Source organism: Myotis lucifugus, unplaced genomic scaffold (genome assembly GCF_000147115.1).
Source record: "Myotis lucifugus unplaced genomic scaffold, Myoluc2.0 scaffold_11, whole genome shotgun sequence".
NCBI lineage: Eukaryota > Metazoa > Chordata > Mammalia > Chiroptera > Vespertilionidae > Myotis > Myotis lucifugus.
Genome location: NW_005871059.1, coordinates 10,547,622 through 10,561,920, shown reverse-complemented (window position 1 = coordinate 10,561,920; position 14,299 = coordinate 10,547,622). Strand labels below are relative to the sequence as shown.

Here is a 14,299-nt window from a genome sequence, read left to right as displayed (position 1 = left end):
GAAAGGTCGTGGTCATGCCTACTTTATGATGATATTTGTGACATACCCTCAGTTCAAATGATTCTGTCACGCTTACTCTTTATTTCTTTTTTGCTTTATACATCATATACTTGGGGATTTAGGGGAAATGGGCATTGGGGTTAGTAGTCAGAGTAACCTGTTCCTGTAGAAATAAAGCCACTAGTGACAAGAGCCAGCCAGGAACATTATTTCTATTTCTTCTGAAAAACACAGTAAAATCAGCCTGCACAACACAGAGGAAAGGGCCCGACCAGCACGGGAATCTGAGAAAGCTTTCCCTGCTGTGTCTGAACCCGGGATGCGTGAGCCTGAACTTGGTGACAAGGACCTGGACTGGAACCCCACTCAGGCCACTTCAGCCGTGTGGCCTTAGGCAAGTTTGTGAACCTCCATTTCCTCCTATGAGTGTTAGGGTAATAGTACCTTACCTTATAGGACTTGTGAATATCCAAATAACAAAAACTTCAATTACACAAATACATAATAATATAAATACCTAATATTAGAACACTAGAAACAGTGAAGTGCTTTGTGAAGGTGAGCATGGTTGCTGATATAAGTTTAAGTGCATACTTATCTAGAAGCTCTGCATTCAGGGGCACTGGGTTTGTTTGTTTGTTTGTTCGTTTGTTTACTAAGCAGAACAGGGGAGAGGGAGTGTGAAATTAAATTTTCTCATACTGTTTCTTATTACCCATTCTTTAGAGAATTGTGTGTTTTTAAAGTTCTTAATTTTCAAGTTTCACTGTCAAGCTTCAACCAGGGGAAAGGATAAAAACCAAAAGAGGTGAAGGGGTTTAAAACAAAATGAAATACAAGTTATTGTACAAAATTTTTTTACAGTTATTACAATTATATAATCGCAACTATGCATAGAAAAATCTATGCAGAAATATAGCAAAATATTAACAGAATCTATACATTTTCTTTTATCTTATTTGCCTCTATTTTCTGTAATAAACTAGTATTACCTTCTTTTATAATGAGAACAAAGCCAATTTTCTCATTGGAGTAGAAGGAGAAAAAAAGGATCTGGGAAAGTATAATATTTAAAGGCAGACAACAAAGGCAAAAGAGGAAAAGAACAATAGTTATGTGACATAAAAACTGTTTCAAGTGAAATTTAATGGCACTCAAACAGTAGATTTTCCACCACTATTCTGGGCCCTAAAGCCATCCCTAAACTTCTTGTCAAATGTAATTTCCACTTGGATGAACCCTTAAGACCAAATTGTTTCTTTGTTATGGGGTGGGGCCACAACATTAGTAACAAAGAAACAGAATTTCCGGAGGATGAAGCCCAGAAATCAGGATTTAAAAAAGATCCCCAGGTGATTCTAATGTGCAGTCAAGGTTGAGAACCACTGCTTAAGACCCTGGCTACTCAGCCCAAAAACCTCTTTCCCACCACCTCAGGCATCACTCTTGAGCTTGTCATCCCTGGTAGCTGTGTCACCTGTGATATCTTGGATTTCAAGCATATGTCTCTCTGAGTCCCACTTCCAAATCATGCACCAAGTATTCCCACTCTTTATCGATTTTTTGCCTGAAGACCTCCAATCCATACTCCCACATTTTCAGTCTCCATCACTATGCTTCTGTGCTTGGTTTCTTCCTTGTTAAACTTAGATTTAATGGTTTATTATTACAGTACTCTCTTGCAAAGACTCTGAACCTCTTTGTCTTTTTCCTGGCGAAATCCCCACCATTTGGCTAAATCCCAGTGCTGGTTAAAACACAGCCATCTGCAAAATCTATGCCTGCCTGCACGGAGACAGCTGAAGACTGTTGGAAAAAGGAACACACCTGTTTGTATAGATCTAACGTTATTTAATGGCATAAATATCAAATGGGATTGCTGCACTGATAAGCAATCCTACCACATTTCCTGGTAAATTCATTCTTCTACTCTTTGAGATGACTATTTATTACATCCCTTCTCCTCCCTAGTCAAGCTTTCCAACAACGCTCTCTCAGCTGTTGACCTCACCTTCGACTTCCCTAAGAAAGCGCCCTAATTTCCCTCCCAACACCAAATCCACCACCTACTTCCCTCTTACCTTCATTCTCTGTCTTCCCTTCTGTTGACGACGGAAGAAGCACCCCGTTCATATCAAAGTTTGACTACTCCACTTAGACTCTGTATCCCACCGCCTTTCACCTTCTGACTTCACTTCCATGCTTCAATCTTCTTGTGTAGCCTCAATCCTCTGTCTTTATTGGATCATTCATATTAAATCAGGAACACCTGTAGTAGCTCTGTCCTAAAAAAAAAAAAAAAAAAAAAAAAAAGGAAGGAGAGATCATAAACTTTTCCTCACCACATTTTGAATCGACTGTACCAGTGGTTCTCACACTTTAGTGTGTTTTTTAACCATTTAAAGGTCTTGTTAAAATACACATTGCTAGGCCCCACCCTAGCATGTCTGATTCAGTAGGTCTGGGACAGGGCCTGAGAATTTTCATTTCTAACACGTTCCCAGGTGCTGCTGCTGCTGCTGCTGCTGCTGATCCAAGGGCCACACTTTGAGAACCATTGTTCTATGCTGACTGCCTCTACCTTCCTCATCTGTCATTCACTCCTCAAGCTCCTACAAGTCGTCTATCTCTACTGAAATTGCTTTCGAAAGAAAATCAACAACTTCCACGTGCCCAAATCCAGTGGTCCCTTCTGCATCCTCACTTTGCTTTGACTTCTCAGCAGCACTTGATGCAGATGGACACTCCTGAAACTCTCCTTCTTCTCTTGATTTCCCTAATACCACGCTCTCCTTGTTGTCCCCCCTGCCTCAGCCGCAGCTTCTTCTCATTCTCCTCGGTGGCTTCTCCTCCTCAGCAAGACCTTTAAATGTGCCCAGGGCTAGATCTGGGCTCTCCTTTTCCATGACTACACCTGTTTCCTAGGCAGTCTCATCTATTCCTAAGACTCTAAATTCAGTATATATGCTGGACACTCCCAAATTTATGCTTCCAGCTCTGATATCTCTGAGCTGCAGACTCATATCTAGCTCCCACTTGACATCTTCATAGTGTGCATTTCTGCTAGCTTCTAAAGTTAACACAAACTCCTGGTTGCCTCTTCAGCACCAGACCTCCTCTTCCCCAGGATTCCTCAGTTAAGATGTTGTCACTCTCTCAGTTACTTCATAAGCCAAACACCTAAAATTCATCTTTTGGGAGCATTGTTAAAATTTTAAAACAGCTTTATTAAGGTATAATTGACATACAATATTTAAATGTACAATTAGATAAATTTTGACAAGTGTAATATACCCTGTAAAACCATAAAGCAATAAAGATAATGAGCATACTTCAATCTACACAGGTTACTGAAGGAGTGAAATTAATGCCATGCTAAACTTTGACCATTGTATCCATTCTGTGTTTAACAGTTTTAAATCTGCCCCTTTACAATGAGACTTCTCCCTGGTGTCACGCTATTTTAGAAAATACATGCAGACTTTCTGTCTGTGGCCTGAGTATTCCAGATGGAAAATAAGCCCCAGGTCAGACCTCATGCCCTCTTTTCCACCCTGTTGTGCAGTCCTCGTAAATGAAGTGTTTGGACTTCAGCTCTCAGGGGTGAACTGTGACATGCTGATAAACTATTCCAGGAGGGATCTGAATTGAGAACAAGAACCGCTATGGCTTTTCCTGGCCAGCTCATTAGTGCTCTTCAGTAACACTTAACTGTTCCCTGGCAAAACCTGTGAGTAAACTAATGAAAGTGTTTTTGTGCAGAGGCAGGAATGGAAGTTCTTTCCCAGCTGTCTCAACTAACCGGCACGCTCTTCACTGCCCCCGCTGGGATTGCAACTGGCTCTTACCAACACAGTAAGTGTATATGGGGCTGACCATCGTGCCCACGCACTAACTCGGGGATCACCAAAGATGAAGCACCGCTGAAGGATACTGGTTCTGGCTGACGCCAACAACCGTCTTGCATTCCTTCTCTGAAACTGTCATTTCCCAGCACTCAGTCATTTGCTTAGAAGGGGATTATTTTTGCAAATATTTGCTTCAAGCCATCATTTGTAAAACTCAGTTGAAAACATCATCTTTAACAGTTAAACAAACATGTTTAGTTGCTGATCTAGAGAAATAATAAGTACAAAGAATAGTTTTTTAGTAAATATAATTAATATGGTTTCATTTGGAGAAATGAACAAAGAGACGATTAAGAAGAGGCTTGCTCAGGTTCCATTGGTGTTACATTATCTGAGAGGAAAAACAGTCGATATTATACACACAAAAATGTGTGTGTAATATCCCTTTAGATATGAAAGCTGAAGATATTGGATCAAAACATAACATTGGCTGACCAACAGGAGAACCAAATTTCTTTGTTTGCTCATCATTCTCCCCTTTAAAACTCCCAGCCTCTTATCAAAGAAGGTTTGGGGTGATGCCGAAACTATATATAAAGCATTTGTTCTCTGGTCTCAAATGCCAGGGGCCTTTGAAGACGGGAAAGCTGCCATGATTGGGGAACTTGTACGGGAAATGATGTAACAGAGAGCACACTGACTTAATAGAGTTTTGTAACAGAAGTCACTTGTTAGCTGTAGTTTATATTATGATAACATATTTGGCCCCGTGGAGAGAGGAATCCCCCTAGCAGAGCAGAGCAGGGTGCAGACACTGTCGTTTACAGAACAAGTTTTCTTCTTTTCTGCTCCTCTGTCTCCTTTTCCTCCTGTTCATCCTCTTTCCCCTACGCTTCCTATTCCCGTCTAGAAGAACTGTTATATAGATTTTTCACATGTTTAGCAATAAACATAATGGGAGGAGAGTCAAACAAGTCTATTCAGGAAAGAAAATCAAATTTAACATGGCACTGTGTCTTTCAGTAACTGGTTTTCAAGGAGAGAAACTTGCATAAGCACCCACTAGAGTCGTGTAGAGATAAATAGAGAGATAGCAGCTTGTAAGAAAGACACAGGGTTGGCTATGACACGGAGGACTTTGGATGGCATGATAGGGAAGCCAGGCAGAGTGGATTTCCCTGTATTTTCATTTTGAGGATATAAATATAAAACAGTATATTCTTATTCAGATGCCTACTTCACTTCTCGATGCACAAATCCAGCAGCTATTTAATTTTTAATGTCAAACATAATGACAACCTTATCTATCAAAGAATAGATAGGCATTTGCTATTATTCATTGTAGTCTTTTTGAGTTTCTAATTTTATCTCTGAAAGCAGACTATCTTAGTTTTGTAATGAGAAAGGATAATAAGCTTGATATAAATGCAGTTATAAACAAGTAGTAGAATTGTTTCACCCAAGCTTATGTCTGCAATAATAAAAGGAGAAAATAATGTCAGTTCTTAGTGACTGGCTGGGACAACAGCAGGAAAGGGCGCCCCCCTCCATCTACTTCAGCGAATCAAAGCTGCAGACGTGGTCCAGCCTCATGGACTTCCTGGAAGACACCTTGATATCAGTGCGGAAACAGTTCAGACCTCTCTCCAAGGAGTTGCCGAAGAACGCCAGTGGCAGGATAATAGGTGAGAGCTCTTGCTACTCCTGCTGCAGATGTTTAGTTGACTCCGAAACATCTTCAGTACTACTTTATTCCGTCAAATATAACAAATATACACTAAGAATAAATATTAAATATTATTTACTAAGTATCAAATAGTATTAAATAAACATTAAGTATTATTTAACAAACATTAAATATTCTTTAATAAACATTAAACCTTACTTAATAAATATTAAATATAAAGATGAATAGTTATAGTCATCTTCAAAACGCTGAAGCTAGTTCCTGGTTTCAGATTTTACCATCTTATTAATCCTGGGTCAGTCAATTATTTACCCAGACAAAATTCGCTATTTGCTCAGCCATCCAACTCTGTCCTTTCCTCATTGCAATTTGCTCTCAAAGCTAAGCAACTCTTAAACCATAGCACCCATTACTTACATTGTTCTGCAATTGTGTTCTATTTATTTTTTACTTAAAATATATAACTGGGTGATGGATTCCATGGCCTTCTGTGGAACCTGTTGGGCATTATTGAACCTCTCATTTATGTCCCATATCCATGATCAAATTATCACAATAGAGGCTTTTGGAAACAATGTCCTATGTCAACTGGATCTTCACCTAAATCAGCGGTTCTCAACCTGTGGGTCGTGACCCCTTTGGCGGTCGAATGACCCTTTCACAGGGGTCACCTAAGACCATCCTGCATATCAGATATTTACATTATGATTCATAACACTAGCAACATTACAGTTATGAAGTAGCAACGAAAATAATTTTATGGTTGGGTCACAACACGAGGAACTGTATTTAAAGGCCAGAAGGTTGAGAACCACTGACCTAAATCAATACATTCTTTAAATAACTTTAAAAAAAATTTTTTTTTACTGATTTCAGAGAGGAAGGGAGAGGGAGAGAGAGAAACATCAATGATGAGAATCATGTATCAGCTGCTTCCTGCACACCCCCTACGAGGGGATCAAGCCCACAACCTGGGCATGTGCCCTGACCGGGAATTGAACCGTGATCTCCTGGTTCATAGGTCGATGCTCAACCACTGAGAAACACCGGCCGGGCAAAATCATTCCATTGTCAAAAGTACTTTTTTATCATATGGGTAAATGAATTTTCTCTCCATCTTTACCTATTCGGCTTTCCCTAACTCTTCCCTTCTAACTAAATAAAACACCCTATAAGTCGTCTTTAGATATCTATATCCTTATTTTCTTCCTTCCCTTCCCTAGCACTCCTTCTTATTTAACATCTATTTATACAGTTACTGTCTATGCAAGAGCAGGAAACACAAATAAGTATGCAGATATTTTCTGTCAATACATAACATATTGTCAGTATATATCTTTACATAAATGCCTCTAAAACAGGGATTTGTCTTCTTGGTTTTAACTCTACCACATTTAGTAGATGTTCAACCAGTATTTTCAAATAGTTATTAGATAATAAATAGGGAGAAATGATTTTTCCTGGTATTTCCTTGATATAAAAACTATACATAAAAGTAGAAAGATGATCTCTTTAAAGATAGAAGTATTTCTTGATGATATATGTAAGCATAAGAAGTAGAATAGAAGATAATTCTTTTCATATAAATTCAAGTTGTCTAAAACATTTTTAAATGTAAAAGGTATCTGTGTATGTATGTTAGTATATTATTTTCTGTGTTCTTGAAATCTTTATGTATTTGAGTGCAAAGATAAAGGGGAGTGTGGAGGAATCTTTGGTGGGATTGCGATTCTACAATTTAAACTTATTCCTGGCTGGTGTAGCTCAGTGGTTGAGTGTTGACTTATGAATCAGGAGGACACAGTTTAATTTCAGGTCAGGGCACATGCCTGGGTTGCAGGCTTGTTCCCCAGTGGGGCGCCCTTGGAAGGCAGGCAATCAATGATTCCCTCTCACATTGATGTTTCTATCTCTCTCTTCCTCTTCCTTTCTCTCTGAAATCAATAAAAAAACTTTTTAAACTTAAAAGTTTCATTTTCATGTGTTCTCTCCTTACTGTTCAATTTATAGATTTTATTCAAGATCAGCTTTGTCAGGGTGGGCACTTTTTATGGGCTGCACATTTAGTTGCTATTACTTGTTTTATATTTTATCATGGAAGATAATCCTCATGGTATAATAGAATTTTAATTTTTATTCTTCGCATTTTTATCCACTAAAAAGCAACTGTGAGGACTGAGCTGTGTTCTTCTTGATCACATCTCTTACATAAATTAATTACAGTGCATATGGCTTTATATTTACAGGACAGTTTATGTCTGACACCATGAGTGTGACTAACATTCTGAATAACCAAGAAATTGCACAAGCTCTGGCGGATGGATTGGCAGCACTTTCAAAAGAAAATCCTGTAAGTATTTTTTTTAAAGAAAGCACACTACAAAAACCCTAACACTTAAATAAATTTGTAGTTTGTGTTTATTTATTGTTTAATTTGTATATCCATCCAGGGGCGCAATTCCTTAGAGAAATGACATCCGTTTGTAAAAACAGCTACTGAGAGATTCTGGGCCCAAGATCTATTAGGTACACAAAATAGGCAAATAGTAAAATCTAGGTTATTTAAAAGTTGACTCCGTGGTGCACTGTTTTCTGTCTTGTGATTAATTTCAGTCAGAAGTGACTTATTTAAACACACGAGTGGCTTTATATTTCACATAAACATTATTCAATAGTTAAAACAATTAAGCGTATGAAAGGGTAAAAAGGCTAGATGAGAAGAAGGAAAGCGAACACAAAAGAACAGATCTTCCCAGCAACTGGAAAGTGCAGTAAGCAGCCTGGCTGGGGAAGTGGAGAACAGGACGGGGACGAGGGATGACATTAACACACCGGATGCTCCTTCAATATATAACATATTGTCAGGTCTTTAGTTTTCAAAGGAGAGATTCTCAAATCCTTCTCTTCCACTGAGGTAATTCAACTTTGTGGGTAGACTTAACGTTGTCTTTGCATATGTTTTCCTTATCTCTCATGTGTGTTTTGGTTTCACCTTGGCTTCCTGGGTAGCCACCAGGTGTCCCCAGGGTTAGCTGTCCAGTGTGGAGTCGGAGAGGCTGCAGGTGGCCATGATTTGCCTCTGCATTCTCAGCTGCCAACACTAGCCAACCCAGGGGCAGCCCAGTGCTGAAGGCCCTGGTGAGCTTTGCCGATAAAATGATCAGGGAAATTCACAGGGATAACTCCGAGGCTTTGAGAGATCCTGCACTGTCTCCCGAAATATCAACGATTTACTAAATGCGTTTGGTGTAGGTTCAGTGTACTTTCTGCCACCTCATTATTTAAAAGTAACCTGGTATGATATAATTTCAATGGTGCTCAAACTATAGCCTGAGAGGGAACCAAATTTGAGTGTTTTTCCCAGTAATTCAGCTGCTGTAGCCTCTCTCAAGCCTTCTTTCTCCTGAAAGACAAGATCCCTCCTGTCCCCTTCCTCATCTGGCCAAGAGGCCAATAGGGGCCACTTTGGTTCTGACGATATTGAGACCCATACCATGAGGCCTTGGCAACCGAATTGAATGGTGACAATCGGTTGAGAACCAACAGTATACATGGTAATTGGAATATGTGATGAAGTCAGAAGTCCCATTTACTGACTCTACGTGAACAGTCATTACTTTGTTTTCTGGACTTATACATTAAAAAAACTGAAAACTCTACCAGAAAAAAATCTGTCCTCTTTTCTACTGCACTTTTGTTGACCTATATTTCCAATGATTACTTTAAATATGAATTTTTGGGGTTGGGGGTGTGGATTTTTCAGGACAAACCTCTGGAATTTTTGTCATATTTTCTGTTGAAGAAATGTAGTGAAAAGAGCAAAGATTTGGAAGAAAATGTTATTCTGACAAAATCTGACCCAAAGGCAACATTCAATTTATACATGAAGGTAAAGTTATTGCTGCATTTTTATGCCATTGCTTCGCTGTAGAGTTAGACACATGTGCTTGAGAAATTCATAGACAATAATGATAATTATTGTCTTCCAACTGGTCATTTCCTCTAAGAACTTTATTTTCTTGAAAAGGTATTTGTAGGATCATGAGTGACATTAAAGCCACTTATAAGCATCAGCTGCACCACATTGACTAGATCAGTGGTCGGCAAACTGCGGCTCGAGAGCCACATGTGGTTCTTTGGCCCCTTGAGTATGGCTCTTCCACAAAATACCACGTGCGGGCTCGCATGTACGGTGCGATTGAAACTTCGTGGCCCATGTGCAGAAGTCGGTATTTTGTGGAAGAGCCACACTCAAGGGGCCCAAGAGCCGCCTCGAGCCGCAGTTTGCCGACCACTGGACTAGAATATAATCTGGGTCATGGAGGAAAAGTCGGACATTTGCATTTTGCCTCTTTTTCAGTTGAGTCCCGAGATAACATAAAGTTTTTTGTTTTTTGTTTAGTTTTGTGTGTGTGTGTGTGTGTGTGTGTGTGTGTGTGTGTGTGAGAAACTAAGAATTATTCTTCTTTTCTTAGTTGAGATTCAATTTCATAACAGAAAAGTGGGTTTGAAGCTAGTACTTCAGGCAAAAAGTAATCATTCTGCCAGTACTGTATTCAGAACCCATACTTTCTTAAGTGAAATAATCAGGATTCAGAAAACACGGAAAATTGCATTATCAGAGAGCTGATTTCTAGAAAAATGTCATTTTAGAACCATTTTATGCCCATAGAAAATCATCTACCTGTCTTGCATGATCACAGGCTTGGGTACCAGCCCCAACACAACCCCCCCCCCCCCATGGAGCCTGGTAATGGGTGTAGACTTCTGGCATCTTAATAAAAGTCAGGTACCCTGTGTGCCTTTGACTGACAGGAGCAGAGCTGAGGCAGAGGCCTACCTGGACCATGTGGGACCCCCTGCCTGTGAGGAGCTTCTGAGCAGCAGTCTCACTCCCCCAGCTCCCGGGGAAAAGGGAGCTGCCCGGAATTTACTTTCTCAAGCGTAATCCAGTGCAAAGGAAGCTAAAGGGTTTTTTATTCTTCACATAACATTTGCTTTAAGAGAGGCATCGATTTTGTCTGGTGCTGGTTCACTGACTCAGAACACCGTAGTTAGGGCTGAAGGCAGGGCCACAGAGCCTCCTGTGGGCACAGCACCAACTCCGTGTAATCAAGTCTGCATTGAATCCTCAGGAAAGAAATGTTCTGGAAGACAATCCTCAGGACACAAAACCAAGTCTTGGCAAAAATGATCCAAATGTTGAGGTGCTGGTTCAGCTGGTAAGCCAATTATTACGTAATAAAAATTTTCCACTTGTTTTTCTCCTGAGGCACCCCCCCCAAAAAAAAAACCCCAAACAAACCCCTACAACAACAACACCCAATCACTTTCGCCTTTATTCTGGTTAGTTCTTTTTTTTTCTTGAAAGTTTCAAGAACAAAGTAAAAATATTTAAAGGGAGGAAAAACTCCCAAATGTAATTGGGGGAATCCAGTCAGTAGCTTTTTCTTTTCTTTTGTTTGTTTGTTAGTGAGAGAGAAACATTGATGTGAGAGATACACATTGATTGGTTGCCTCCCACACAGGTCCCAGGATGGGGAACGAGCCTGCAACTGAGGTATGTGCCCTTAACCTGAATCGAACCTGGGACCCTTCAGTCCCCGGGCCAATGCTCTATCCATTGAGCCAAACCAGTTAGGGCAGTAGCTTTTTCTTTTGAGTATTTCCTGGTCTGAAATGAAGTTGAGTTGAGGAGATGGAGGTATCACATCTTGGGAGCAAAAGCCACCTCTGCTACTCCATGCTTTTCTAACTAACATGACACGAGGACGGCAGTTAAAGGAACGGTGCAGGCACAAAGTTTTACAGTCTATCCGATCCACCAATTCACCGTGTGACTTCAAACGCTGAGTAGAACCAGTATAGCGTTTAGGGCTCCGTCTCTCAGGCCAGAACGGTAGGGCTCAGTACAGCAGAGCCTTGGTCCGTCCTGCCCCAGTACACAGCTGTGCGTGCTGTTTTGCTTTTCCTCAACACATATCCACATTTATCATCATATTTCATTCTCGAGATCCTCTAACATAGATATTAGTAACCACATTTTTGTAGATGAGGAATTGGAGTTAGAAGGCTTAAATGACTCCTCTAAGGTTAAATAATTGGCAGACATTTGCCAACCATATCCAAGGACAGAGGAAGAGAATAAACCTCATTTTGGTACATGAGCATAAAGCTGCTGAATATTCTATTAAGATCCTCCCCTAAATACCCAGCCTTTAAAACCTCCCAAAACAAAGGTCCCTGCACATGCTCTCCCTCTTAGGATCACACCCACGTCCCCCTTTGCCCCCCAATCTTCTTTCCCCACAGGCACGCATCTCCTAAACTCTCAGGGACCCCTGAGGCTTGCAACCAGGACAGTAAAGGGAAGCAGCATTTCATCCCGGGAAACCCCCTGAGCCTGTCCCCAAGGCCCCTTTCCCTCTGACTTCTTTGTGGCCAAAGCAGCCCAGCGGAGGCACCTTTCTCCGGCCCTTTCTGGTTTCACTGTCCCCAGCTTTAACAAACGTCCTCTAAAATTAAAAAACAACAACAGCTGGCAGGAAGAAACTTGAATCCCATGGCCCTGACCTCAGCCCTGAGGCTGTTTTTCAGCGGACAACACCTGGGTGGGTACACCTACTGCAGTGCAGACCAGCCCTCACTGGCTGGGTGTTAGAGAGTATGATTGGGAAATAAATACCTGACAACAGTCTTAAGACAACAAAAAGTTTGACAACTGAAACCTTAAGTCAAAATCATTATAAATGTTGGATGGCCCCAATGAATAAAAAATATGCAAATACACATAAAAATATAATATGGGCTGCAAGCCAATCCTCAAGTTGGAAGCAGTTGTATTTTTTAACTCATCAGATATATCTAAATAGGCATTATATACAGACCATGTGTTTGAAAGATAAAATTAACGTAGAACTGTGTGTTTATAGTATTATAAACAGAGCGTTTTCTAATTTTTCTCTTAAGTTACTTTTCCATTTTAATTTTAGTTCATAAACTTCTGGTTGACTTGTTTTGAGTGAACATCGTGTGACACTAGGCTTTACTCCTGTCATTTTATTTGGGGCTTGGGGTATACTAAGGGCTGGAGGGGAAAGAGGAAATTGTGTTCTAAGAGTATTAATAGTTCTAGGCTCAAATACAAGCCCACTAAATTTTTAAAATTTAAATATTATAATTGTTTTCTTTTGTAAAGGCGCTGCTCATTTTACAACTTTTGAAAAGTACAGATAAAAGGAAAAGAATTACCTATTCCCAGGAATGAAAACTAATTTCTCCAAATATAAACATAGCACACATAATAATAGGGTGTGGAGTTTCTTTACACCAGTGTATGACTTTTCCCTCTGCATTAAGAAAAGAAAACAAGACTTTGAAATACAGGGAACAGGACATTTGGCAACCTAGCTACCCAGGGAAGATGGGTCCACAGTGCCCAAGTTAGGTGCTTTTCCCTAAATACTGAAAGAAGAGCATGAGTTTCCATATTTCATAACATGCCCATGGGAAGCAAATTACTTGATAATGAGAGGGCTAGCTCATTTCAGTTCTCCTGACTGCGGGATAATCAATAAAACACTACTGGGGGAAAGCACACACAAATAAGAGTGGGCAACCCAAAGGCCTCCTCACCAAGCACGAAGGCAGGACGCTGTCTTCTCATCACTGTACAGCCAGCAGCTAGCACAGGACACAGCATGTATTCAAAGGACAGAATGAGAAAAGTAAAGTCTCTGCCCTCTCAGGATCCAAGAGTAAAGTCCCATCTCTACCACAGCATCACACTGGCCCGGTGGGAGGGGCTATTTGGCGATCCTAGGGACAAGCGATGTTCAGCGAGGTCCTCCATAGTCCCCTATAAAGATTCCCTTCAATCCTGCAAGTCACAGACCAGCCAGGGCCATCTCAGAGTGACTGCCCGACTGCGAGTACTCCCATTGCTCTGTCTCCTTCCACTTTCAGGCTTTTGGGGGGCTGTAAGCCTGGAAAGAATCACTATGCTTTCTGAGTTCTTAATGCTTTTCTACAGGAGAGAAAGCTCCAGATGGACTGGGCCGCAAAGCGAACTAGAGTTGCCGGGGAACTCTTACAGAGTGAGAGAAAATACGTGCAGATGCTGGAAATTGTGAGAGATGTTTATGTTGCACCACTAAGAGCAGCGCTGTCCTCAAACAGAGCAATTCTGAGTGCTGCAAACCTCCAGATCATTTTCTCTGATATCCTGCAGGTTTTAAGTCTCAACAGGTAATTCCTGAATATGTATTTTCTGAAATACTCACTGTGCAGTGGGAGGAACCCACACTTACCTGACCGAGGCTCAGGCAGTCTCTGTCTCCTGGGGACCCTGATTATTGCACAGAGAGAGAGAATTTTTGCCACTGGGCTGCAACCAGTAGTGATGATTCTCAGGGGCTGATCTCTGCCTCAGTTCAAACCCCTGGTACTAGGAGTGGAGGTCAGTGCCAGGCGGTTTTGTATTCAACATATTGTTCATGCAAAAGACAAGACAGTATGTTTAGTTGAGCAATGAGAAAGAAACCGAAGGATTTGAAGGGACTAAGTTACTAGGATATTTTGCTTGGAGAACCCATGGTCAGTTTAATAACAGTAGATGTTTTGAGAATGTCATAGGACAGAGGAAGTGATCATTTGATCTGTGGTAAAGACAAACTAAGCTTGTGGTTCTCTGCCAGTAACCTTCCAGAAGAAGCATGTCAAACTCAAAGGCTAACACGGGCCAAATAAACAAGGTTTAAGTCTA

General features: G+C 40.7%; 1 protein-coding gene across 1 annotated transcript in view; it reads left to right on the top strand.

Moving 5' to 3' along the window:
- Positions 1-14,299, top strand: part of ECT2L (epithelial cell transforming 2 like) — a 55,732-nt gene that overhangs the window by 26,345 nt on the left and 15,088 nt on the right. The window contains exons 9-13 of the mRNA XM_023750199.1: positions 3,763-3,855; positions 5,351-5,533; positions 7,782-7,885; positions 10,671-10,757; positions 13,568-13,782. Of these exons, the coding sequence (XP_023605967.1) occupies positions 3,763-3,855; positions 5,351-5,533; positions 7,782-7,885; positions 10,671-10,757; positions 13,568-13,782 (682 nt within the window). The remainder of the gene's footprint in view (positions 1-3,762; positions 3,856-5,350; positions 5,534-7,781; positions 7,886-10,670; positions 10,758-13,567; positions 13,783-14,299) is intronic.